Source organism: Pagrus pagrus (assembly GCF_965226575.1).
Source record: "Pagrus pagrus genome assembly, chromosome: 10".
In the NCBI taxonomy this organism is placed as follows: Eukaryota; Metazoa; Chordata; class Actinopteri; order Spariformes; family Sparidae; genus Pagrus; species Pagrus pagrus.
The window spans coordinates 6,280,197-6,304,039 of NC_140194.1; the positions used below are offsets into that span (position 1 = coordinate 6,280,197).

A 23,843-nucleotide genomic window follows, 5' to 3' on the forward strand; every position below is an offset into this window, starting at 1 on the left:
TCCAAAGACCGTCCGAGTTCAACAAGACCTCTCACTCCTAAAAAAAATATAAAATCTTATGCTTTTTATTGATTTCCTCACCACTAGGCTTCTACCTCTATAATATATTTTAAAAAAGACCAAATACTGAACAAAGCAGATCTTATTTTCAAAACGATCTTACTTAAAGGTCCATTTCAAAGCTTTGCTGGAGATTTTTGATCATATAAATAGATTTTTCCCCCCATTTTTTTTTTTTTTTAATAAAAATTGTAGATAAATAAGTTTCAATTTGTTTCAGAGCACTTAAAAAAAAAAAAAAAAAGTTTGTCCCTGACCTTGGAAACAGCATTTGACAAAATGTCACCTCAGGGTCCATTTAGATAATTTCACATTATGTTCACCAGTATATAGAGTAGCAGTATTAATTTAACCTTCAATATAATCATATATATTTAGCGTTTATTTTAAACAGAGTAGAATAACAAGATTATGAACTAGGCTGCTATTTCCAGTTGAAAAAACTCAAACAAATGGTTTCACTAGAGCCTCATAGGGCTTTCTAATCATCTGTGAGAGGTTTTACAGCCTTCATAAGAATCTAGCTCCACTTTAAATACGTCTGTAGTTCTTCTGCCAAGTTATTGAGCTCCACTGACATTTTCTCTTGAAATCAATTCAACATATCTCCTGGTTTAAATTTATTAGCAAGGCCTAATATTGCTCCAGCATTCAGCAAATCTGGTGATCATAGGCTGCCAAAATGTGCTAATGTATGCTGAAAAATATTTATGAATATATTTAAAGAAAACAAAATATTACCAGCAAAATGTTTCTGGGAATAGTAAAATGTATGGGATTTTTTAAAATGTATTAGTGATATCCCAAGCACACTTTCATCAAGGGCGTGAGGTACATGACAAAATAGATAGCCGGTTTCGGTTTTGTGGGATGACTCACTTATGCGTTAAAATTTGATGTTCTCTCTGGAAGTTACCATCTCCTCGTCAAAGCCTTACAGTAGGCTATTGTAAGTTCAGACAAGTGGATGCAAGAAAATGATTTCCCGCCCAATGTTTTAAACAGGGTAAACGCGGGCTGGAGGCTGGAGTGAGAGCTCCTGACGCATAAAACATCTTTGTGATCTGAGGCGTTTGTATGTGGCAAGTGATGGCTGGAGAGCTCAGGGGCCACGGCCAAGAGCAGCAGGCTGTGAGCGGTTCCCTCCAAATCTGTACTGGACAGTGTCACCAAAAGCACTTTTTAATGTAACAAACCAAACTGGAGACAGATTAAAAGACATGAAGCTCTTTTTTTTCCATGTTTGCAGGAAATAATGTCAGAGTATAAGACACATGACAGTCATAGTTAAGGCAACCCATTGTCTCAGGATTTAATCCCAGTGCCTGGTGATTAATCATAGACTTATGAGGTGTATGCTTTCTGATGCTCCCACTACATTCCTGTTTGGGGATAGGCAACAATAGGACATTGAATAAAATGGTGAAACAGGACGAGATCAAACTGGCAGGAATGGAGAGCCAGACTGATTTGTTAATACAGATTAATGAAAGTTAATGACATTTGAGTGAGAATGTAATCTGCTACGCACAAATTACTACTTCTAAAATGAAATTTCTCACCCAATAAACAAACAAAACTAAAAAGCTTCAAATTAACAAGTTAGTTTGAACGTTTAAATCACTCAGACGAAGAAGTTGCTGTTTGTTTTGTTGTTCCCACTCTTTTGTCTGCTTTTGCTCATGTTTTTAATCCTTCAGCACTGAAGCACACATGCGACAACGTGTAGGCCTGCTGCTAAATACAAATATCTTCATTTCAATCAAACTTTAATGGTCGTTTGTTTGTTAAAGTGTAACGAATGCTTCACACTGTATCTGAGGTGCCATCGTTCCCTGGTGAAACTTTTAGGGGTGTTCTGGGACAATATCAATCAAAGCAAACTGGCTTCACTGGAGAGTTACACCCTGTCTCTTATGTTTAAGAGGTAATAAGTCTAGTTTAGGGTCCTTACGTCAGATTAACCCTGTGTTTTATTGTAGGTCATGGAGCCACAGAGATCTTTACTTAAAGCGGTGGGAAAAAAACCTGCACGTCAATGAAAACTAAATGCTTTTTTCTGATTTCAATGAATTAATTCGCAGAGAAGGAAAATGTGTATAATGCACTTATCTTTTATTAACATTGACTGATCCATGGGCAACATGTGAAGTGAACAGTCAGCAGCATAAGGCATGCACAGGGCGCACGGCCCTTCAAGTAGATGCAGCTTGTGGACACTTTTGGAGACGAGACAGCCCTCATCCATCCTGCCCTCGGTCTCTTTCACACACACAGAGACACACATGAAAAAAACAAAAAACAGAAAAGCACAGCAGAGTGGCTGTATGGGTGCAGGAGGTAGATCTTCACAGTATCCCAAAGATGATGTCTGGCTGGAAGAGGAGAAATCATTTGTGAGTTTATGTCAGATTTGATTGAATGCTGCACATGTTTCGCGCTGCAGTCAGTCACTCACACGCTGTAGGAGGTGCTGTCCCGTGAAAGAGCTGGTGTCTGGAGGCTGGCCGTCCTCTCCCCCCGCCTTGCAGCGTAGGTAACCGTAGAGATTTGCCGCTTGGAGGGAAATACTTGCCACCACAAGTGACTGGGGAAGACAAACAGATGCATTTAGGGTTGAGATCTCCACAGAGCATTTCTAGAGCATGCACACAAGCAACATGGGTCTCACCAGCCATTTAATCTTCAGGGAGAAGAGGGAGGTGAAGAAGAAGAATATCCATATAAGAGGACAGATGATGAGACCCAGCCAGAATATCCTCGCCTCTGCCTCTGTCCCAATGTTATTACCCCGAGAAGACTGCACACACATATCAATAACCCAGTGTTAATGCTCCAAAAATGCTCTACCGTACTCACAATAACGAGAGTGTCTTACTTTTTTGGCCTCAAACACCCACAGGCTCTTTCCATCATCATCAATCTGATTCCACCAGCGCAGCCCCACCAACAGCCGGCCAGTCACATTCTGAAAACACAGGATGAGAGTGAGTTTGGTGGAGTGAAAGAAAAAAAGGGGTTAAACTACTGAGGGGAGCAAGAAAAGAGTGGCGAGGCGTTGGAAAGTGAGGGGACTTAACAGCTTGACCTCTCACCTTCACAGACCAGAAGTCGAAAGAGAGCAGAGTGATGATCAGGACGAAACACGGCGCGAAATTCTCGCTGATCCAGTCGCAGAGCAGATATGTGACAATGGCAACCACACGGAAGAACAGGTGGAAAAAGGAGGCGAGGGGGTGTCTGAAATCAGATGCACAGGGTTACAGATGATGGAGAGACTAAAAAAATGCAAAGTCAGGCAGGAAGAGTCGACTTTGATGTGCAGTAAATCTGCAGGCTGTGATTTCCTCTGATGATGTGTGTAAACATAAAATCATGTGATATAACTGAAAAATCAGTCATAGCTTTTAGACTGTATAACAGAGCATCATTGGTCCTATAAAGTTTTTTTCTTTAAATTCCACATTATAACAAGTTGAAAAAAAAAAAAAAAATCTCCCAGCTGGCTGATATCCCAGCTGATTGTATACTAATATAAACAAAAATAAATGAGTTTGTGAGACATGATAGATAGCCTCCCCCTGCAGTGCACCTTATGACTGCGCTTCTCCGCGCCCTCTCCTGCTCGTCAGCAGCAAAGTCCAGCTCCACATCCTCCGTGTCGTCCGCCATCGCCTGACGAGAAGCAAAGACAAAAAAACACACAGCAGGACAAAATCATGCCACACCATCCTCTCCGATACAACGCAGGCACAACACACAGTAGATACGGCTAGAGGCAGGTAGAAAATACTCATCGGTTTCATGATTGTGAATGTTAAAACCAAGCGAGGTACCATGTAGGGGGAAGCGTAGCTCTATTATAGGGCAGGAATAAGCCAGGTGTTGCAGTGAAATGGGACCGACAGTGCCTTCTCAGAAACTGCATCCACATCAGGAAGCGGGGCTTAAATGGAAAATTAGTGGGTAAAGGAAAAAAAAAAATACTATGAAAGGAAATGGCCTTGTAAATATCAGTGTGGTATGGTAAATGTGTGTAACGGATTCAGACGTCGCTACAGGATTTAATCAAAAGAGCGACCGCGGCAGGACTCGAACCTGCAATCTTCTGATCCGAAGTCAGACGCCTTATCCATTAGGCCACGCGGCCCGTCGATATACTGCTCCGGCAACATACCGCATTTTATATATTATTCAGTATATTTATACCCAGGATGTTGTGGATAATGTAAGGCTACATTTGCCCGCTGTCGTCCACCAACGTCGTGTTCAACCAAACATTTGTCTGTATTGTTAAAAAACAAATACATTCCTCCACACCGCCGGGGGTCGCTAACGCTGCGTGTTGCTGTAGCTTTAGCCCCACAACATCACCGTGAGTCGTCCTCCTCGGTGGGTAGCAAACATGCTAAGGTAACACTCGCATTCGCTCATTTTGGATTTTAAAACATATTTTAGTTGATTACTTTAACGTTTTACTTGATAACACGGATCGGGTGCGGCGTCTGTTTTGACTTGTAGCGACGTCCAGCTACCAAATTTAGTATTAAATAGTTATTACGTAGTTTGATGGCTCACACATGGAGGCGAGCATGGGTCTGATGTTAGTAACTTTCAACAGTTACTTTATTTAATTTAATTCATTATTAAGTCGATTAAAGTAGTAGCTAGCAGTATTGTCTAACAGTAACCGCTACTGTAGGTTAAGCTAGGTAGCTAACGTTTAGTCGAGCACCTACTTTTAGTTAACAAACTTGTTTTTGGTGTAATTGTGTGAAATATCAAAGTGTTTTTACCTCCTCGTCTTCAATAATGTGACCAAAATGTGTGTCAGCATGGACAAAGTAAGCCACTTAACAATGTTACACTAGAAAAATACACATTATAACATAAAATCAAACATGCATCTGTATCTGTTATGCAGGCGTGGAGAGTAATAGATTACATGTAACGTGATCACGTAAACAGCATGCACAAAAAGGTAAGATGTATTAGATTACAGATACATTATACCCTGCTGTTACGTCAGTATCTCCTCCCTATTTGTGCCTAACTGGAGCTAATCCGTATCATGTCACAGTGTTGATGTTGTTGATGTTTATGTCTTCCAGCTGGACTGTGAGGTCTTCATGAGGTGATGCTGCATGTGCTGCGCTGTCCTCTGCAGAGGACTCTCATCCCTCTACAATGGAAGTGTCTACGATCCCTCTGCTCCACCGAGCCTCAGTCCCTTCAGGGCGAGGACTCCACAGAAACCCGCATGAACCCCCTTAACATTCAGATGCTTTCGAGGAACCTCCACAAGCAGATCTTCAGAGGCCTTAAATCAAAGTGCAGAGAGGAAGATGTGCAGCGCAGCATCAGGCACCTGCAGAAACACCAGCTGTGGGGGAAGGAAACTTCCCTGTTGCCCGATGTGGAGCTGAATCTGCCCAAGATGTACGGCGAAAATATTGATGAGCACTTTCGTACCTTGGCCCAGACGCAGAGTCTGCCCTACCTTGAGGCTGCGAACAACCTGCAGTTGGCTGAGCTCCCTCCTATGCCGCAGGAATGGAACTGGGAGGTTGGCTGGACACGTTATGGGCCCGACGGGAAGAGTCAGAAGGTTGATTTCCCAGAGGAGTCGGCACTGGTGTTTGACGTGGAGGTGTGCATGTCGGAGGGGAAATGTCCCACACTGGCTGTTGCTGTGTCTCCCACTAACTGGTGAGCAACGAGCAAGAACTGGAAAGAGAGTGTGAAGGGTAGAAATGCACCGATGGGGAGGATCGATTAGCTTCTGTTTATTGTTTTGTTATGGGTTGTTTTGTTTATTAGGCAGAGGATTTAGATATTAATGTGTATGGTTCTCCCCTGCTAGGTATTCCTGGTGCAGTAAGCGTCTAATTGAAGAGCGGTACACCTGGTCAAATCAGCTGGCCCTATCTGACCTCATACCACTGGAGACAACCAGAAACTCTGTCCGGCCACCAGATGGTCACTGGAAGGAGATGCTCATAGTGGGCCACAATGTCAGTTTTGACCGATCTTACATTAAGGAGCAATACTTGCTGAAGGTAAAATGTTCAGAGGGTGGTGTGTTTCCGTCAACTCAGCTTTCTAACACCTTTTTCTTACTATTGTATTGAGTCACATGCCTTCGCATGACTTAAGTTCATGTACAGAACAAAGATGTGTTTTCTTTGCTACAGGGCTCTAAGGCGCGCTTCATGGACACCATGAGCCTTCACATGGCCATCTCTGGGCTGACTGGGTTCCAGCGCACACTGTGGATGGCCAATAAGATGGGTAAAAGGAGGGGTCTTCAGGAGGTCAAGGAACACATTAAGAAAACTGGACAGAAAAGAGAAGGCCCAGCGGTTTGTGTGCTTTTATTCACCATACTTCAGCTACAACATGCAGTGTCAGTGATAACGTTGCATCTTCAAGTAGGGTTAGTTATTTGGCTTCTGTTACCAGCGAAACCCGCCGTGACATTATGTGTTTGTGTATAGATTGGCTCCTGGGACTGGGTGAATATTGGCAGCATTAATAACCTGGCTGATGTCCACGCTCTGTATGTGGGAGGGGAGCCTCTGAAGAAGGAGGCCAGAGAGACCTTTGTGAAGGGCAGCATGATGGATGTCAGAAACAACTTCCAGGTTAGAGATTCGCAACAAATCCAATGTCAGATTGTCAGTATTTATGGGCCATATTTATACATATTAGCAGGTCTAAATGACGTGCAATCGTCATGAAGTAAAGACAAATAATGTGGGCTTTGCTGACCTCTGCAGGAGTTGATGCAGTATTGCGCCATGGATGTTGAGGCCACACATCAAGTCTTTGCAGAACAGCTTCCACTTTTCATGGAGAGGTTAGTAAATCCTAACCCGCAAACATTTTTAGTTTACGCTTCTATGTATTGATTGTTTAGCTAAGAGTATGATATTAATTTGCTCACCATATCTCTTTTTTTCTTCTTTTACAAGGTGTCCTCATCCAGTGACACTTGCAGGAATGCTGGAGATGGGCGTGAGCTACCTTCCTGTCAATCAGAATTGGGGCCGTTACCTGGAAGACTCTCAAGACATTTACGAAGAGCTCCAGCGAGAGATGAAGAAATCTCTGATGGCTCTAGCGGACGACGCCTGCCAGCTGCTGCAGGGCGACAGGTGAGAAAAGCAGCTATTTATCACTTTGTGATCACTTTGTGATAAATAGCTTATTTAAATTTAAAGCGTATGTGAAGGTAAAAAGAAATATAGAATTATGCATAATGTACAGTTTCATAACTCCAAGGTTTAAATATGCAAAAATATGTATGTTAATGTTTGTTTTTACCTTAAGATACAAAGAAGACCCCTGGCTGTGGGATCTTGAGTGGGATGTGCAGGAGTTCAAGCAGAAGAAAGTGGCAGCCAGCAAAAAGAAAAGCGCCAAAAAAGAAGCAGAAACAAAAGTCGCTACTCCTCTTCCAGACTTGGATGAAGGTACATTCTTCGCTGCTTTGCAACAATTATAGAAAAAGGTGTTTTAAAAACAACAGATGAGATGATTCAGCTGTGTTGTCGTGACATAAGACCCAGGTCCACCCTCTGAAGAGGAGATGGAGGGCCCTTGCCCCAGCAGGCTGGCTGTGGAGAAGCTGAAGGAAACAGTTAATCGACTTCCTAAGAGAAGGCAACATCTGCCAGGACATCCAGGGTAAGATCCACCTCAAGCACTTCAGAGTCGTCCAATATTTAGTATCTTTCAATAACCATTTCCCTCTCTCGCCTTGTCCTTCAGGTGGTATCGTAAGCTTTGTGAGAAGATGTCTGCGGAGGACAGCTGGTCACCTGGAGCCAGCCTCATCAGCCTGCAGATGAGAGTGACTCCTAAACTGATGGGTCTGACGTGGGATGGTTTCCCCCTCCATTACGCAGACAAATACGGGTGGGGATACCTGGTACCCGGACGCAGGGATAACCTGGTGTCTCAGGAGGAAAATACAGGGCCCGTGTGCCCACACAGGTTTGTAATATACTGTGATTACATCATCGAGATATCGGCTATTGATTATTTAGAATTACACAGCATAGGATATGTGTTGGGTTTGTTAAAGCATTGTTTTGTCCCATAGGGCTATTGAGAGTGTTTACAGGGAGTATTGTGAGCAGAACAGCAAAGAGCGGCCTGAATATCTGGACTCTTCAGATGACCTCGTGTGGACAGACAGCGAAGTGTGGAACAAGGTGCGTCGGCTCATAGTGTCATTTACCTTAGCTGTGTAGTGTTTACATAAAAATCCATAAATATGCAGTTTACAAATCATATAGAAGAAGTGTTTATCATAACTTTAGATCAAGCCAAAACAACAAAATAATCTCAGTGATTGTATGTCTGTCGTTACAGACGAGTGCAGACAGGAGCAGCTAGTAGCTAATGCAGCATAACTTTTCATAGTGCAGGTTCACCAAAATGTAATATTTTTAAGTTTCGAGTTGTTTAGGTGTTGGTGTTTAATCAGTGCTATGGATCATTAATCAGGCCCATGGCCTCTGGAATGATAGAATATGTATCAGAGGTGTTTTTTTAAACTTCATCTCAAGATGGAGGAGTTTGGTTCCACGGAGAGTCTGCCAGAGGAAAATGGAGTCACAGTGACGAAAAATGGGGCGAGGAAGAAAAACGGGGTGAGTGAAATGGTCGTTCCATTTATTCTGTTTTAATCTAGTATGTATGCACAGTTGCAGATAAAGGTTAGGCTACACTAACTTTATTAGTATGATACTCTTTGTAGAATTAGATTCCAGACATTTTGTATTCTACATGCGTCTGACTTCGGTGTTTCTTCACTGTGCTGAAATTGAACATCAGTTACTGTGTTTTGTTATGTGACATAGTCCAAAGATCCAAATGACATCTCGGCAGAAAATCAGTGCCATTATCACCAGGGAAACGGCCCCTACAATGAAGTAGATATCCCAGGGTGCTGGTTTTTCAAATTACCCCATAAGGTGAGTGTTTATAATACCTAGCATTGGCACATTGTTGCTTTAATGATTAATTTTCATTGTTTTACTGTGCGTGTGTGTGTTTCAGGATGGTAACGACAACAATGTTGGCAGTCCTTTTTCAAAAGACTTCCTGTCTAAGATGGAGGATGGCACTCTCAGTGCAGGAAGCAGTGGAACCAACGCGACGCGAGCTCTGGAGATCAACAAAATGATATCCTTCTGGAGGAATGCCCATAAACGTATAAGGTAACATCAGTTTCCATTATAAATTGGATAATCTCAGCTCTGTCAGGCATGAAGATGATGAATATGTTTTTTTTTTTTGTCTCCTCATAGCTCTCAGATGGTACTGCAGCTGCGAAAGGTAGAGCTTCCTCCGATTGTCAGGAGGTCTGTCTGTTATATCAACAGCTATCATGTATTTATTGATAAGCCATGTGGAGAGGAGAAGTCTCTACTGTACATAACAACCTTCCTGTCTCCCGTAGACACAAAGAGTTTGATGAAGAGGCCCAGTACGGTGCCATACTCCCTCAGGTCATCACCGCTGGAACGGTGACGCGTCGGGCTGTGGAGCCAACGTGGCTGACTGCCAGTAACGCTCGGGTAAGAGTCAGAGCTGACGAGGACAAACTGCACATCACATAGCATTCATCAGAAGCCAGTCATGAAGTTTTGTTGGTATGGTTTTTTGTTTTTTTGTGTCCACAGCGGGATCGGGTAGGCAGTGAGCTGAAGGCCATGGTGCAGGTACCTCCTGGATATCACCTGGTGGGGGCAGATGTAGACTCTCAGGAGTTGTGGATCGCTGCTGTGCTTGGAGAGGCTCACTTTGCTGGCATGCATGGTGAGATTTGTCCCCATTGACATCTAAGTCAACTTCTAATTACTAATGAATGACCTTAAAATGTGCATAAAAATATGTTGATGTAAACACGGCCATAATCTGAATATACAGCATCTGATGTTGACTGTGTTCATCTCATGTCTCTGCTGGGTTCAGGCTGTACAGCGTTTGGCTGGATGACCCTTCAGGGGAAGAAGAGTCAGGGCACTGACCTGCACAGCCGCACTGCTGACGCTGTGGGCATCAGCCGAGAGCACGCCAAGGTGTTCAACTACGGACGCATATATGGTGCGGGACAACCCTTTGCTGAAAGGCTGTTAATGCAGTTCAACCACCGCCTCGGTCAGGAAGAAGCTTCTAGTAAGGCCAAGCAGATGTACGCCTTAACAAAGGGCTTACGCAGGTACATTCAACAAGCTGAACAGTTGTGTGTTTGAGGAAATATTTCAGTTGTTTGTGCAAACTTGAGCTCCAGTACTTGTATGTTTTTTCAGATACCATCTGACAGATGAGGCTGAGTGGCTGGTCAATGAACTGGGTATTGAGGTGGAGATGGAGGAAGATGGAAGTGTCTCTCTGCAGGAGTTGCGGAGGATCACCAGACTGGCCTCACAGAGGTGAGGGAGCAATTAAAACATCACACAAACATCCAGTCTCTTGTCAGGAGCTTTTTTTAATTAGCCCAACATATTCTCCCACACCATCTCAGTAGCTCCGTTCATTCCTTTCCCTCTGTCTCTGGTTGTTATGTTCCTGACACCCCTCAGCTCTCGGCGGAAAAGGTGGGACATGGTCGGCAAACGTCTGTGGGCCGGAGGTACAGAGTCGGACATGTTCAATAAGCTCGAGAGCATTGCTCATTCAGCCCAGACAGCCACTCCTGTTCTTGGATGCAGGATTAGCAGAGCGCTGGAGCCCAAGGCAGTTAAGGATGAGGTGAGGCAGTGCTCATCAGTGGGGACAGACTTGCATAAATCTAATCAACAAAAGCCTTTTTTATTAGTCTAATTCTGGAGATTCATTGTAAGAGATGTTTATTGCCCTTAGCCAAGGGCCCACTTTGTCATTAAGGGAAGGCTAAGTCCTAAAATCTAATTATAAACTGTTCTGAAGAGGAAATTCTTAGCATAGAAATGGCCGTTCTTTCCTAAATCATGAATAACACATCTTGCTTAAGAGCCCTAACTGGTTGAGGTCCATTGTTACTGCTAATGGAGGCTCTGAGACTAAGACGTTGCTTTGTTTTCTCAGTTTATCACGAGCAGAGTGAACTGGGTGGTGCAGAGCTCTGCGGTGGACTACCTACACCTGATGCTGGTGGCCATGAAGTGGCTCTGTGAGGAGTACGACATTGACGCCCGTTTCTGCATCAGCATCCACGACGAGGTGCGGTACCTCGTCTGCAGCACAGACCGCTACAGAGCAGCGCTGGCAATGCAGATCACAAACCTGCTGACGAGGTCTGATCACAGCTTAGTATTTATCCTTCCCTGTCAAAAATATCCACCCTAGAACAGGCTGTAAACTTGAGACTTTTTCTGATTGTGTGCTTGTGTCTCCTGCAGGAGTATGTTCGCTCATGCATTAGGCATGCAGGACCTTCCTCAGTCGGTCGCTTTCTTTAGTTCAGTTGACATTGACCAGTGTCTGAGGAAGGAGGTAAACATGGACTGTGTGACCCCGTCCAACCCCACAGGTCTGGAACGGAGATACGGCCTGCCACCTGGTGAGTTCTGCACACCACCATCAGCCTTTATTTTTATAGATAGACTTGTCACAATAGCAATTGTGTGCATGTATAATCTGTAAATATGAAACACCTTCCACAGATACAAAAAAAAAATTCTAAACTCACAAAAATATTTTGCAAATATAAAATGGATCTGGAAATACGAACAGATTCCACAAATAAGAGAAAATTGTGTGTAAAATACAAATCCACAAGCTTAGAATTAAGATCCACACCTTTTCAATAGAAAGTGGATTCACAAATGTCTGTTTGAAATCCGTATATGTTTGTATATGACACAAATGCTTTTCATGTATATGTATATTAATGTATTCATGGATCTATTTTTATATATTTAAGTTTTAATTTAGTTTTTTTTAATATTTGCAAAAAATATGAGTTTACATTTGTGGAAGGTGTTTTATATTTACTGACCACACATCTGCACACAATTCTCGATTTGTTCACACACATACATCTTTTTTCATACATATAACATGCAATGTGTAACTATTTGAAATAAAAGTGCACTAACTCTAACTTTGAGGGTACCTAAAAGACATGAAAGTCTTACTAGAACCCCAAATATATCCACGTGTAGTACAAAATTAATATATATCAAAGAAGCCTTTTTACATTGTCTGTGACCGTTCGGTTAATTTGTACTGCATTACACATTCTTGTGTGAGCTGGCCACAAGAGTAAAAAAAAAGAGTACTGAATGAATCTAAAATGTTGACTCAAACAGTGTATATAAACAATATTTATTTTAAAACAAAACAGCACTTATAATAATGCCTGAAAATCTCTTCAGGATGAAATTACGTATATTGGAAACCAAAGATCCGACTCGTTCCCTCAGCGTAACCAAGGATCGATAAAGTAGGGTCATCTTAGCTACGTAGTTATGTAATAACAACTATACAATCTTTAAATGAACAGTGACCCTTATATTAACAACAGAGCAGCTTATTCATCACGAAGTCATCCTGAAAAAAGTCGATTTACTCCTTGACAACTCTTTAAATAATGTAAAACAGAAATGACGGTGTGACACATTTATCATGTTTAGAGATACGTGTCATATGCAACAATTCTTTTGAATAAAGTGATCTACAGGAACATAACCGAGTTGTTAAACAATGTGTGCAAACTTTCCATAGGTGAGGCTCTGGACATTTACCAAATCATCAGCATCACTAAAGGCTCTCTGGACAAAAAAAGTCAGCAGTCGGAAGGACCTAAGAGATGAGGAGTCTTTGCTCACGGCTTTCTCTTCTTCTGTTTCGGTTCTTGTGTCTCCTCTACGTCCTGTGACTCTGTGGTCTGAAAGGAAAAAGAAACAGACACTTGGATCCTACCTTGCAGGAGGGAAGGGGGGAAAACTATGGCACTGTGAATGTGTAAGGGCAGACAGAAAGGAGTTTTGGAGCTGCTAGTTTCAGTGTGAGATTGCACTTACCTCCTCAACGTTGTCCTGCTCCTGCAGGGCTGCGTCGAGAGTGGTTGCGTTGATGCGGAAATCTCGGGAGGTGCTCAGCTTCATGTACTGCATCAGATTTACCTGGACAACAACCGATGTTGGTGAAACACTGTACGAGTGGTCTGACAGATGATATGGTACTGATGGTGTTCAGGGAGCTTTGTGTTTTCATCGACCTTTACAAGTCTCTTTATGTCACACATACCTTAGATTTTTTTGAGAGTGTGATGAGGTATTTTTCATACTGCTCGATGCTGAAGATTAAGTTCGGGATGCCCGTTGTCTCTCGCAGAAGTTTTGCCTACCAAGAGAAAAATAAAAGGATCGATCATCAGATTTGTTTGAGGCTTAGAAGCTTTGGGTTGTACAGTGTATATACACGTTTAATGATTTAATAAATAAACAGAAAATGTAAATGTCTTGTTGTTATCATTATAATCACAGGAGATGAATGTTCTGACCGAGGTAATAGTGTTCACTTCATTCCTCTTCTTTTTCTTCTTGTCATCTGCACCACCACCACCGTTTTCTCCACTCTAAAACATGAAACACATTTTATTTTTAAACTTAAATACTCCTTCTCAGGGCTGAAATTCCATAACCAAAAACAGCACAGTCATATTTAGAGAATATTATTTGTGCGAGAACTTCCAAACATGTTAAAACTGGAGTGAGGTCTACCTGTGCGTAAATGATGAAGGCGTAGCACTGTGGTGTTAGGTGGGAGCCGGACAGTTTGACCTACACAGAAAACACCAGATCAGCATGACATCATCGGGACAAGAAGATACAAACAGAGGAGAGGAACAATAACACATGAGACTCACCAGCTTCTCAAAGCGTGCAGGCAGTGCAACGGGCTGGCTTGTACACACCTGGATGTACTAAAATGACAAAGGGAGAAACAAATGTCACGCTAGACAAACTTCAGGGTTTGTACAACTTTTTAAGAGTAAATTCGAGCATTTTTTTAAGCACTTTCAAGATCGCAAAACCAAACATTTCCAGACTCTTGAAGCCTGTATCATCAAATCTTCATTGTTAAAAATGAAATTGCGAAAAAAAAAGCCTCACAGAATTCTTTTGTCCACAACAATCGATATATAAAAACTGTAAAAAATAAGCATTTTTCAAACTTTCAAGACTCTATGAACCCTGACACTTCCCAAACTCTACATTAATACTTACATCACAGTTGTACAATACAGAGTATAGAGATACGCACATATTTGACGAGGGTGGTGAGGATGTTGTATGTGCGAGTCAGTTCTTTCAGCAGTGTGATGGTGCAGTTGCCAGGCAGCAGGGATGTCTGGACCAGCTCGTTTAATGCCGTCAAAAGAGTCCCCAGCTGCAGTGTCACAGCTTTCTCTATTGGATCCTGCTGGCCTGCAGTCTGGGTGGCCTCACCTGCACGTCAGGAACGTTAACATCACAGAAGTTTTAGTACTGTGTCCTGACAAAGATGCATTTCTTCCTCGTGTCCCCTCTGAACTCTCACCATTAATCAAACATGAGCACCTGTGTGAAAAGGTTTCTTACCAGAGCCCGATTTGTCAGAGGGTGTCTGGCTTTTCTTTCTGGCAATCAGCCAGTCCACTTCATCAAGCACCCTGTCCACCTGCGACAGGACCAGCAGCTGTGGCAAGAGATTAAAAACGATGACGAAGATGACGATGGTGATTATGGGGAGCACACTGCGCAAACAGATTCAGGGTGTCACTGGAAATCAGAGGCCCCCAGTTACACACAAAAAAAAAAAAAAACTCACTGCTGCAGTGGTTACAGTCTTTGGGTTCACAATGGCAAAGTGAGACTGTTCTTCCACCTCCACATCCTGAGCATAAAGACAGAAAAAGCAGAATAAAAGATCATCAAAATGTGGCAAGCTAGTATTGGCTGAATTGCTAAATAATTGTCACCAACTACTGCAAAATGAAGGCCAAATGATAGCTGTGGATTGCTGTTGTAAAGTATCAGTCCAGGGTGTCTTGAAGCTTTTTACAACCTTTTTAAGAAACACAACGTAAAGTATGTTTGTGTGTACCTGATCAATATCTCCCCGTTGGCTGTGGATGTCCTGGCAGAGCTCGAGCAGCAGGCTTACAGGACTCTTATAGAGAACATGCAGGTTGAAGAGAAGAGAAAGCAGGCCTTTGGAGAACGCTGCATCCTCTAAAAGAGAGAAATAAACAGACCTCAGAACACACCTTACCCTACTGAACCCAACATGGCGACAAATATTAGGTCAGCTGTCACTCACCAAAACTGGTCTCCTTGCAGATTTTCACAGTCCATGTGATCATCTGTACAAACTGCAGATGAAGACGTGTGTTAATGGATCAAGTACGACTCCATTTATCCTATAAGGTGCAGTTAGGGGTAGACCTACCTGTTGGGAGGAGGGCTTCAGCTGGCGGGAGAGCACAGTCAAGATGCTGACCAGCAGCTGAGCCTCTTTGCTGTTAAATTCATCCTCGCCGCCACTTAACTGTGTGAACAGCGCCCTCTGTTGACGGGCAAAGAAAATTGGATTTTAGTGTAGCTGCTCAGATGGGGTTGAACATTCCTCACCGTATGTAAAACACTGCTGTCTGAAAGAAATCAAGTAGGTTTATATCTGACGCTTTAAAGGCTCCTGTTACAAAATTGACACATTCTATATATGAAGTCAGGTTTCTGAAACAGGCTAAAGTAAAAATAACGTAATACATTCTGTGTAGATGCACCTGAAACTGTCGGATGTAAAAGAAGTTCATCTCAGCGCCATCATCTGACTCGTCATCTTCCTCTGAGGTGTCTGCAAGAAACACAAAATATGATGAATTCCTGCATACTGCTTAGCTGTAAAACGTAAACTTCATTGCTGTTACGGTGTGAATAGTCTGACCCATGGTGGAGAGGAGCTGGGCCATCTTGTCTGGAAAGCGCTGCTGGCATGTCGTGAAGATCCTGAGCAGACCTTCCAGACACAGTTGGGAGAGGCTGGAGCGCTTCTCCTTTTTCCCTGCGTCCTCCACAACACTCGGGATGTTGGTGTAACGCCATATCAGCACACTGGGATGACAGTTAAATAAAGACAGATCTCTCATTGGTTATAGAAAATAAAACCAGGAACAGTCAAACTGAATGCTTAGGCCTGGGGGCACCAACCTTGTCATGTCACAGAGGAAGCGGAAAGTTCTGTCTGTGTTCTGTCCATCCGGGCCGTCCGTGTGTCCAGTTTCCTCCAGCTGCTGGATCTTCTGTACGGCCACGCTCACTGCATAACGCACAAAATCACCACTGGAGCGAAGCACCGATAGAGCCTCCTCTCTGCTCTGAGTACTGTCTCTGAAAGACAAAAAGCAACATTTGACCATTTTTTTAATGTTTCAGTGTTGTCAATACTATTTTTGATTAATGTATACATTTTCTGGAGACCAGTTAGCTTTTAGCTCATCCAGTTTGCTCAATACTTGTAACGTTTTGACAAAAGCTAAATATAGTGTATTTGTTTACTGGCTACAAATTGCAAACCAGTAAAGCCATGCAAAACAATGAACTAAAATGAGTGCATTTCCCAATGAGTACAGTATTTTAAAAGCTGTTTTCAGGTGATTCAATTTCATAAAATGTGATGTTTATATTCAGACAAAACCAGTAAGTGTAACAGTAATCCATGTAAAGGTAAGCATGGAAAGCATTTACCTGAAGAGCGCAGGGAGTAGAGTTGATATGAAGCCCAAAGACAGTAAACTGCGGGGGGTCTTGTGTGAAGGTACTCGACCTTTTCCGGCTTTCTCCTTCAGGATCTCAGACAGCTTGTGGTAGCGGTTGAACAGCTCCATGAGCTCCTCGAAGCGGCTTTTACTGCCGTAAAGTACACACACAAAAAAAAAAAAATCACAAATCTAAATACATGAATGCAACACAACGTCCTCACCATACAAAAAAAGATATATGTTACCTGTAGTTGGCTTTGATGAAGTTGTACTCCATGAGGACCTCATACACTCCCATCACCAGCACAGCGTAGATATTATTCTTCACCCCAACACTGGATCCCATGGAGAACTCAGCTGACTTGTCCTGATCAACACATAGACCGTATATATGGCTTCAGATGATGCTTCCAGTGTCACATTATTAACGGGCAGGGGTAGAAATAGAGCTGTGATGATTGGTTGATTGAAAGATAATTAGTTGCCAACTAGTTTAATCATTTCGTAAATTTTTCAAGCAAAATAACAAACATTTGCTGGTTTCAGCAGCTCCAGGATTTTACACTTTAGAGACTAAACGACAAACCGATTAACCCTAAAATAATCTGCAAATTAACTGACAATGAAAAATAAACGTTGGTTGCAGTCCTAAGAGGAAAGCATGGAAGCTGAGGAACACTGGCATTATGATGTGATGTACATTTCAAAATAAAAATACAGTGTTTATTTGCTTGCACATGTCTAAGTTGCTATATTTCCTTCAACCAGACTAATCAGTAAGAGAACAATAAAATGTTATGCAGGTCATGTTGAGAGGATTACGCCAATGTACAATATATACAATGTATACAGTTCAGTGTACAGTTTACAGCTCCTGTCTTTAATGCATACCAGTTCAAAGTCCTCCAGTTCACTCTTTATCATACGTCTTGTCATGCTCTCTAGGATTGTCTGAAGTTCAGACTGGTATCCCTCTTCCTCCTCCTCATCATCATCGCTGTCGTCAGTGTTGCGGTTGGTTGATCGCCGCATGTTCTGCAGCCACAGCAGGCAATGCACAGTACAGCTCACCAGATGGGCCTGAAGGAGGACAAACATTATTTACAGCAGCCATTAACACAGCAAACACCCAGGCACAATAATGCTACAATGCGGACAAGCATACCAGCGGCTCCTGGAGGTAGACTTGGTCTCCTTGAGCTGTGATGCACGGTTCCAGCTTCACTGGGGGCAGGAGGTCTTGTTCAGGCTCGTAGTACCGCCTCAGCTAAAGATGCAAAGACATACAGCTGTCTACATTATAGATATTATGATAACAAGGCCGTTACACTGAACACAGTACACACACACATACCTGTGAGAAGAGGGTCTGCATGATGGAGCTTGCAAGTTGAGAGTTGCGACGGAGAACATCATAGAAACCCTGAAATAGGTGAGAATTTGCTTTGTCAGTATAAAACATATCTTAACACACCCTAAATGTTAATAACACCACGAATGTTGAAGGGTTACATTTCATAATTTTGTCTACAGTTAAAGATTTATATACAGCATAAGATGCTCAAGATGGCATAAAAGAAATTGGGACTAAGCTAATCAAGACTATCAATCATGGCTAGTAATTGTTAAATTAACAACTACTTAACATGGCATTAGAAATAGAGCTCTAACCTCATAGAGCATGAGGCGCACATCAGCCTGCTGGCCGAGGCAGCGACGCAGGCTGCTGAGGATCTCCAGACAGAACGCTTCGTTTGCAGCAGAGTTGTAACGAGAATGAACGTCCACTTGAACCTATTTTCCAGAGTTCAGGCAGACGGTCACTACATGATAGACTGTGTTAAGGGTTGCACATTTTTCCACTACTGCATGTGTTTTCAAGCATATGAACTGCATAAAGTCCAACTGGAACTGTACCTGACTAGACGAGATTGCCTGGCTACACTGGCTCGACGCCAAGCTGCCCAACACTTTGAAGTTCTTCAGTAGCAACAAGAAGCCGGTCACTGCAGACTTCCTGCCATCCAGTTGGCTAGTAGAGAGTCATATATGGGAGGAGAACAGTGTTTTCAATTACTGGTAATCTATCAAATGTGTTAACAAAAGCATGATTCATCATCTGTACTGATACAGAGCAAAGCAGTACCACACCTGGAAAACATGGCCTTGCGTAGAACCAGAATCAAAGCGTCTTTCAAGGACATGCTGACTTTAAGCAGGGGCTGGAGATTAAACAGAGAGGAACTATTAAACAACGGAAACATCATCTCTGTTTAGGTGTTTGTCTCTTTAGGTACCTGGACAGCTTTTAGTAGACCCTGAACCGTGGCCAAGGGCAGGTATGACAGGTGGTCAAATGTCTCTGTCACCTTGGAGGATGACTCAAGGAGGATCATGGGAGCAGAGACCACAATGTCAGAGAAAAGGTCTGATGATACAGAAACAAAAACAGGAAAAGAAAAGACGGAAAGTTAACATGTATTCTATATCTTGATTGATTAATAGAAACTAGTGTACGTCTGAAAGTTGGGGCTTATCATTACCTAAGTAATGACTGACAGGCGAGGCTGTCTTTGTGACCAATCGATTCAACACCTGCTCCAGTATCTCTCCTCTGATAGGCTCGTGCATCTGTCGCAGAAGAACAAACACACTCCGGTGAGAAAATACAATACAAACATGCAGTCAATTACCAATCATTTGTATTGTGGTTATTCTATAATATAAAAAATGTTACCTTAAAGCCCTGTAAAAGCACCTGTCCTCCCAGTTTACATGCCAGCTGAGCAGGGGTCCGGGCTATGGTAGAAGACCCTTCTGTGGTCTTGCCAAAGGGTCCAGGTTTGGGTCCAAATGCATCCATAAGGAAGAAGCCCAGCTGCACCAGCCCCTGGGTCACATGATCCCAACCAAACACACTGCACGGGTGGAAGAGAAGAGTTCATGTGAAGAAGATCAACTACAAATACTGAGTTCATGACAGATGTGAGATGTGCATCTTTACTTTATACATCTCAATTATTTTTCCCAAAAAACCATCTTTTATCACTCTTTGCCAGACAACACAGGAAACACAGAAAAGACCAAAAAGAAAACTAAACTTTATTGTGGAGAAACTCTGTTTTCTCACAGTGATCATGATTCTGATGAAATATTATAATCAGTGTTACCATTATCCATTAACTGTTTGTTTTTTCTTGGGGAAATCTTTCAAAGTCAGACATATTTAAGTTTCTCTGGTCATAATGTCTCTCGTCCTATTCCAGGTTGTCAAATACTGATGCTTTAGATTGGTGATGCATGACATCAGCGAATTTATTTCATCTGTGAATTTATAACCTCAATAAACACATTTAATGGTCCGAGCAGTTAAAACTTCCAGGTCACGCTGACCTGCATGGTCAACGGAAACCCTGATTGTAATGATTTAAACTCGACAAATTTGCTACCTCTTACTTCAGAATCTTTTTTGTTGTTGTTAAAACTCGTACAAATACACACAATCACAACAATACATCTGTATGTGTGAATCTCAGGCAGTTCACGTGGTGTTGGGCTACATCGACAGGGGGATAAGCCCTTTTCGCTGTTAGAGCAACACATTTCCAACACACTTAACTTTGATTTGATGCTCTGACCTGTTCTTTACTGTGTCCAGTATCATCTGAGCCACGCTGCAGTGTCCAGGCAGCAGGTCCTGCAGGAACTTTGACCCCTGCTGCAGCTGCTCGTCCTTGAAGCTCTTGATGATTGCCCCCTTCAAAAGGTCAAACACCTACCCAAATCAGGGAGAGGAGATGAAACGAAATAAGTGAGCAGGAAAGATAAAATAACATTGAAATGAGTATACAGAAAAAAGGTGTCTCACCTGCTCCTCATAACGCTGGATGCGAGCCACTGAGAGCATCAGGGCAACACTGAAAGGGCACAGGTCCCCATAGGATGTCTGTAGAAATTCAATTCAAGATTTATGGCAAACTCTACATTACAATAGTCACAAAATAACTGACAGATGAGTTATACATAACCTTAAAGCTTTTAAGGAATTCTCTCCCGAGTTCATGGTCGAGTCGTATGGCAAAGACTATGTGGAGGATTGCAGTGCCCTCCACGTGCCTTAACTGGTCCTGTGGGATGGACTGAACCTCTAGATCCAAGCTCCTGAGGAAGAAACAGCAAAATCATCAGTTAAGGGGAAAAAAAGGCAGTAAGATTTAGAGTCAACATATTTTATCCCACTTGCAGTTTATGAGCCACTCACTCTCCATCTTTCTGCTCTTCTTCCTGGCGAACGTCTTGCTCCTGAAAATAACTGATGATTCCATCCAGGACCTGTTTCTTACAACCCTAACAGACACAGTGCAGGGCCGACTTTTAGATCATTAAAAAAAAGAGGAACTTGATTACCTGCTCCTGATAATCAACATGCTGATACACACACCTTTGCAGATAAAAGCAGCAGCTGATAAACCAGAGGTGGGATCTCCTGCAGATCCAGTTTAGTGAACATTCTCAGGACTTTCTCCACCAAAAACCGCAGCTCCTCTGATGACAAGGGCACATCTCTGGATTTAGGCAGCACAAGAAGAAAATTAAAATTGGGTAAAACATTGTGATATCAGTGTGAACACATAAAGATAGGGAAAATATAAGGTACTGCAATAAACAAGCAAGAATGTGATGGTCTGATAGTCAAAGGTATTACCTGAACATGGTTGTCAGGTGGATAACACATTGTGGGTCCCATCTGCATGGAAAAAAGGAATAGATAAATACATTCAACAACCACTTTTATGTTTGAAAATGATCCATATCTAGGGTTTTATGCGTGAATATTTCATCTCCATGAGGGTCGTTGACGCGCCCTCATTATCATATATGCCTTGGCAAAAAAATCACAGTAAAGACCTCTTTCAAAACTCCACCACTTAGGATAGCATTTGGAGTAGCTCCACAAGATATACATCCTAGTTGCCAAGGCAAAAATATGACATATCTTAGCTTGATGACCTATACTCATACTATACTCTGGTAGAAAAGCCATAAATTACACACATTATACATCATTTGACATTTATGCTATATGGCAACCATTTTTAACCAATACAGAGAAAATGTGCACGACTGATATTTTAGTTTTGTACTACTGACCCAAAATTATACGCAGTTAACCTTTACTTTCATCCCTGATAATCATTAATTATTATTGATAGCCAAATTTAACCCAAAACTCCCTACTAATGTTGCATGAAGCACTACAAACGAAAAATTGCATATGAACACTGTACACATAGCTGTTTGAAATATGAGATGTTCTCACCTGCTTGAACAGAGGCTGTTGATCAGCTGTTTCTTGTATTCCTCACCACTGAGTTCACCTGAAGTTATGATAAAATAACAAGCAACCACAACAGACAGAAATTCATCACCTTTTAACATCTGCACCCTCATTAAGATGTTTTTGATATGACTTATAATAGAGTTATTAAGACTGGTAATTTGCACTAACCTTTGCCATAAGACAAGGCCTCACAGGCTGAGAGGGCAGTAAGTACAGTAGGAAAGAGCTCCAGGGATTTCCCACTGCCCATCTTTCCCACCTTAATGGCTTCAACGAAAAGGGACGCCAGTTGTGCAAGAGACGGTCCGGACAGTGTGTGAGTCTGTGTATAACATTTGCAATGCAAAATGGTAATAAGACAAGGACAGGACAAGGGGTCACAATGTGTAAAGGTATGTCTACAATTAAAATTGCTTTACTGATGAGAAAAAAAAACTAAAAAAACTGACTGCAATTCAAGAAAATTAATAAAAAGTAAAGGGAAAAGATGTAGACACAAGATCAGAAATCAAGTAGCCCCAAAGAGTCTGTGCAGGCCGTCAGAAAAATGTTTAACAGTTTTGTTATTAAAGTCATATTGTATTAACCCATGTCTCACGTCTTCATATCTGAAAAGCATTAGGCATCGCAGAGAGTTCAAAGCAGGTTGTTACTTTAAGAGTAATGCATTTGTTACCCAGTACAACCACAATCCTGCCAGTTTCTAGACATTACTTGATTATACACCTGCTATTACTTGTTGCTGCTCTTTCACGGAAGAACATGTGTCATTAGAAATCCTACAAAAGCATCATGATCAGACTTTTTTTGTTGTTTTTTTTTACCTCCAGCATCAGTAGTCCAATGATATCAGCCACCACCTCAGTCTGAAGATCCCCAGACTCACACAGAGGGATGCAGTGTTGATAAACAAGAAGTCTGCGGTCTGATCCTTCAGTGGAAGTGGGTGGAGAGCCTTCACACAAGAGCAAAAAACTTTACTTTTAAATGCACAGGACACCATGTGCGATATTGAAAACAATGCAGGTCATTTATTAATGAGTTTAATGACTCTGCCTGGAGATGTATGACAGATTGTGATTATAATGATGCACTCACAGTGGAAGAAACTGAGGGCTCACCTTTGAATATGCCTTTAATCGTGGCCCCGGCCTTCTTTCCCTTTAGTGCCCCATTGGTAATCCCAGTGATTAGCTAAAAAAAAAAGGAGATGATTTAGGGGGGAGTACTTTATAAGCAACCTGGCAGAAAATGTGTTGGACTAAATTGACAAAATAACATTACCTGGTCATTAGTAAGGGAGGACAGGTACTTCTGAAGCTCGGCAGTACTGTCTCGATCAGACAGTGAGATAATTTTATCCATATCAGCCTTCATGATGAACCTGCAGACAGACAAACACAGCTAGCAAGAAATCCTCATGTGTTGACAACCTCAGAGAGCGTATTGTTGCAGTAACGTTCGCTAAATGTTTAATTTGGAAAACAAAGCGCACAAATGAAACGGTTTACCTCTGCTGATCGTCTGGCCAAATGTGATATTGGACATTCAGTTTAATTTGGCGAGCTGTTTCGTAAACAGTCACAGTCCAGCCTTCAGTAACGCTTTCATAATATGTGGCGAATTTCCCGCCAGTGCACACTTCCTGCTTTTGCTTCGTGGTTGCCACGTTCGGCTCACAGTATCCCACATCAC

General features: G+C 42.3%; 3 protein-coding genes across 6 annotated transcripts; 1 reads left to right on the forward strand and 2 right to left on the reverse strand.

Moving 5' to 3' along the window:
- Positions 1–2,154: 2,154 nt before the first annotated feature.
- On the reverse strand, positions 2,155–4,941 carry LOC311263885 (Golgi apparatus membrane protein TVP23 homolog A-like). Of its 2 annotated transcripts, none has more exons than XM_084364235.1 (7): positions 4,857–4,941; positions 3,653–3,735; positions 3,156–3,300; positions 2,939–3,028; positions 2,732–2,860; positions 2,519–2,647; positions 2,155–2,435 (listed from the first exon to the last, which is right to left on the reverse strand). In XM_084364235.1, exons 2-7 carry the CDS (start codon positions 3,730–3,732, stop codon positions 2,409–2,411), a joined length of 600 nt encoding a protein of 199 aa, XP_084220361.1. In that variant the 5' UTR covers positions 3,733–3,735; positions 4,857–4,941; the 3' UTR covers positions 2,155–2,408. The 2 variants fall into 2 exon arrangements, with proteins under 2 accessions (XP_084220361.1, XP_084220360.1); XM_084364234.1 differs by lacking the exon at positions 4,857–4,941 and adding an exon at positions 3,897–3,942.
- Positions 4,386–12,922, forward strand: polg (polymerase (DNA directed), gamma). Of its 3 annotated transcripts, none has more exons than XM_084364231.1 (23): positions 4,386–4,473; positions 5,172–5,769; positions 5,924–6,119; positions 6,255–6,422; positions 6,558–6,704; positions 6,840–6,919; positions 7,035–7,217; positions 7,393–7,535; positions 7,626–7,749; positions 7,834–8,058; positions 8,168–8,279; positions 8,637–8,720; positions 8,931–9,044; positions 9,130–9,290; positions 9,381–9,434; positions 9,533–9,650; positions 9,756–9,891; positions 10,048–10,294; positions 10,386–10,508; positions 10,659–10,827; positions 11,143–11,351; positions 11,457–11,617; positions 12,784–12,922. In XM_084364231.1, exons 2-23 carry the CDS (start codon positions 5,198–5,200, stop codon positions 12,870–12,872), a joined length of 3,615 nt encoding a protein of 1,204 aa, XP_084220357.1. In that variant the 5' UTR covers positions 4,386–4,473; positions 5,172–5,197; the 3' UTR covers positions 12,873–12,922. The 3 variants fall into 3 exon arrangements, with proteins under 3 accessions (XP_084220357.1, XP_084220359.1, XP_084220358.1); XM_084364233.1 differs by having other exon boundaries at positions 4,434–4,452; XM_084364232.1 differs by lacking the exon at positions 4,386–4,473 and adding an exon at positions 4,985–5,041.
- fanci (FA complementation group I) lies at positions 11,619–23,774 on the reverse strand. Its single transcript, XM_084364229.1, has 38 exons — positions 23,660–23,774; positions 23,433–23,532; positions 23,270–23,342; positions 22,973–23,103; positions 22,317–22,470; positions 22,128–22,185; positions 21,513–21,554; positions 21,249–21,372; positions 21,069–21,154; positions 20,836–20,968; positions 20,676–20,753; positions 20,446–20,582; positions 19,545–19,725; positions 19,351–19,438; positions 19,105–19,235; positions 18,959–19,029; positions 18,725–18,839; positions 18,479–18,601; positions 18,162–18,230; positions 17,973–18,074; positions 17,699–17,887; positions 17,053–17,174; positions 16,794–16,955; positions 16,257–16,436; positions 15,994–16,160; positions 15,833–15,903; positions 15,496–15,612; positions 15,367–15,418; positions 15,151–15,278; positions 14,875–14,940; positions 14,646–14,742; positions 14,329–14,513; positions 13,931–13,987; positions 13,785–13,844; positions 13,565–13,639; positions 13,309–13,404; positions 13,083–13,184; positions 11,619–12,946 (listed from the first exon to the last, which is right to left on the reverse strand). The coding sequence occupies exons 2-38, from the start codon at positions 23,523–23,525 to the stop codon at positions 12,884–12,886; spliced, it is 3,978 nt and encodes a 1,325-aa protein (XP_084220355.1). The 5' UTR covers positions 23,526–23,532; positions 23,660–23,774; the 3' UTR covers positions 11,619–12,883.
- Positions 23,775–23,843: the final 69 nt, after the last annotated feature.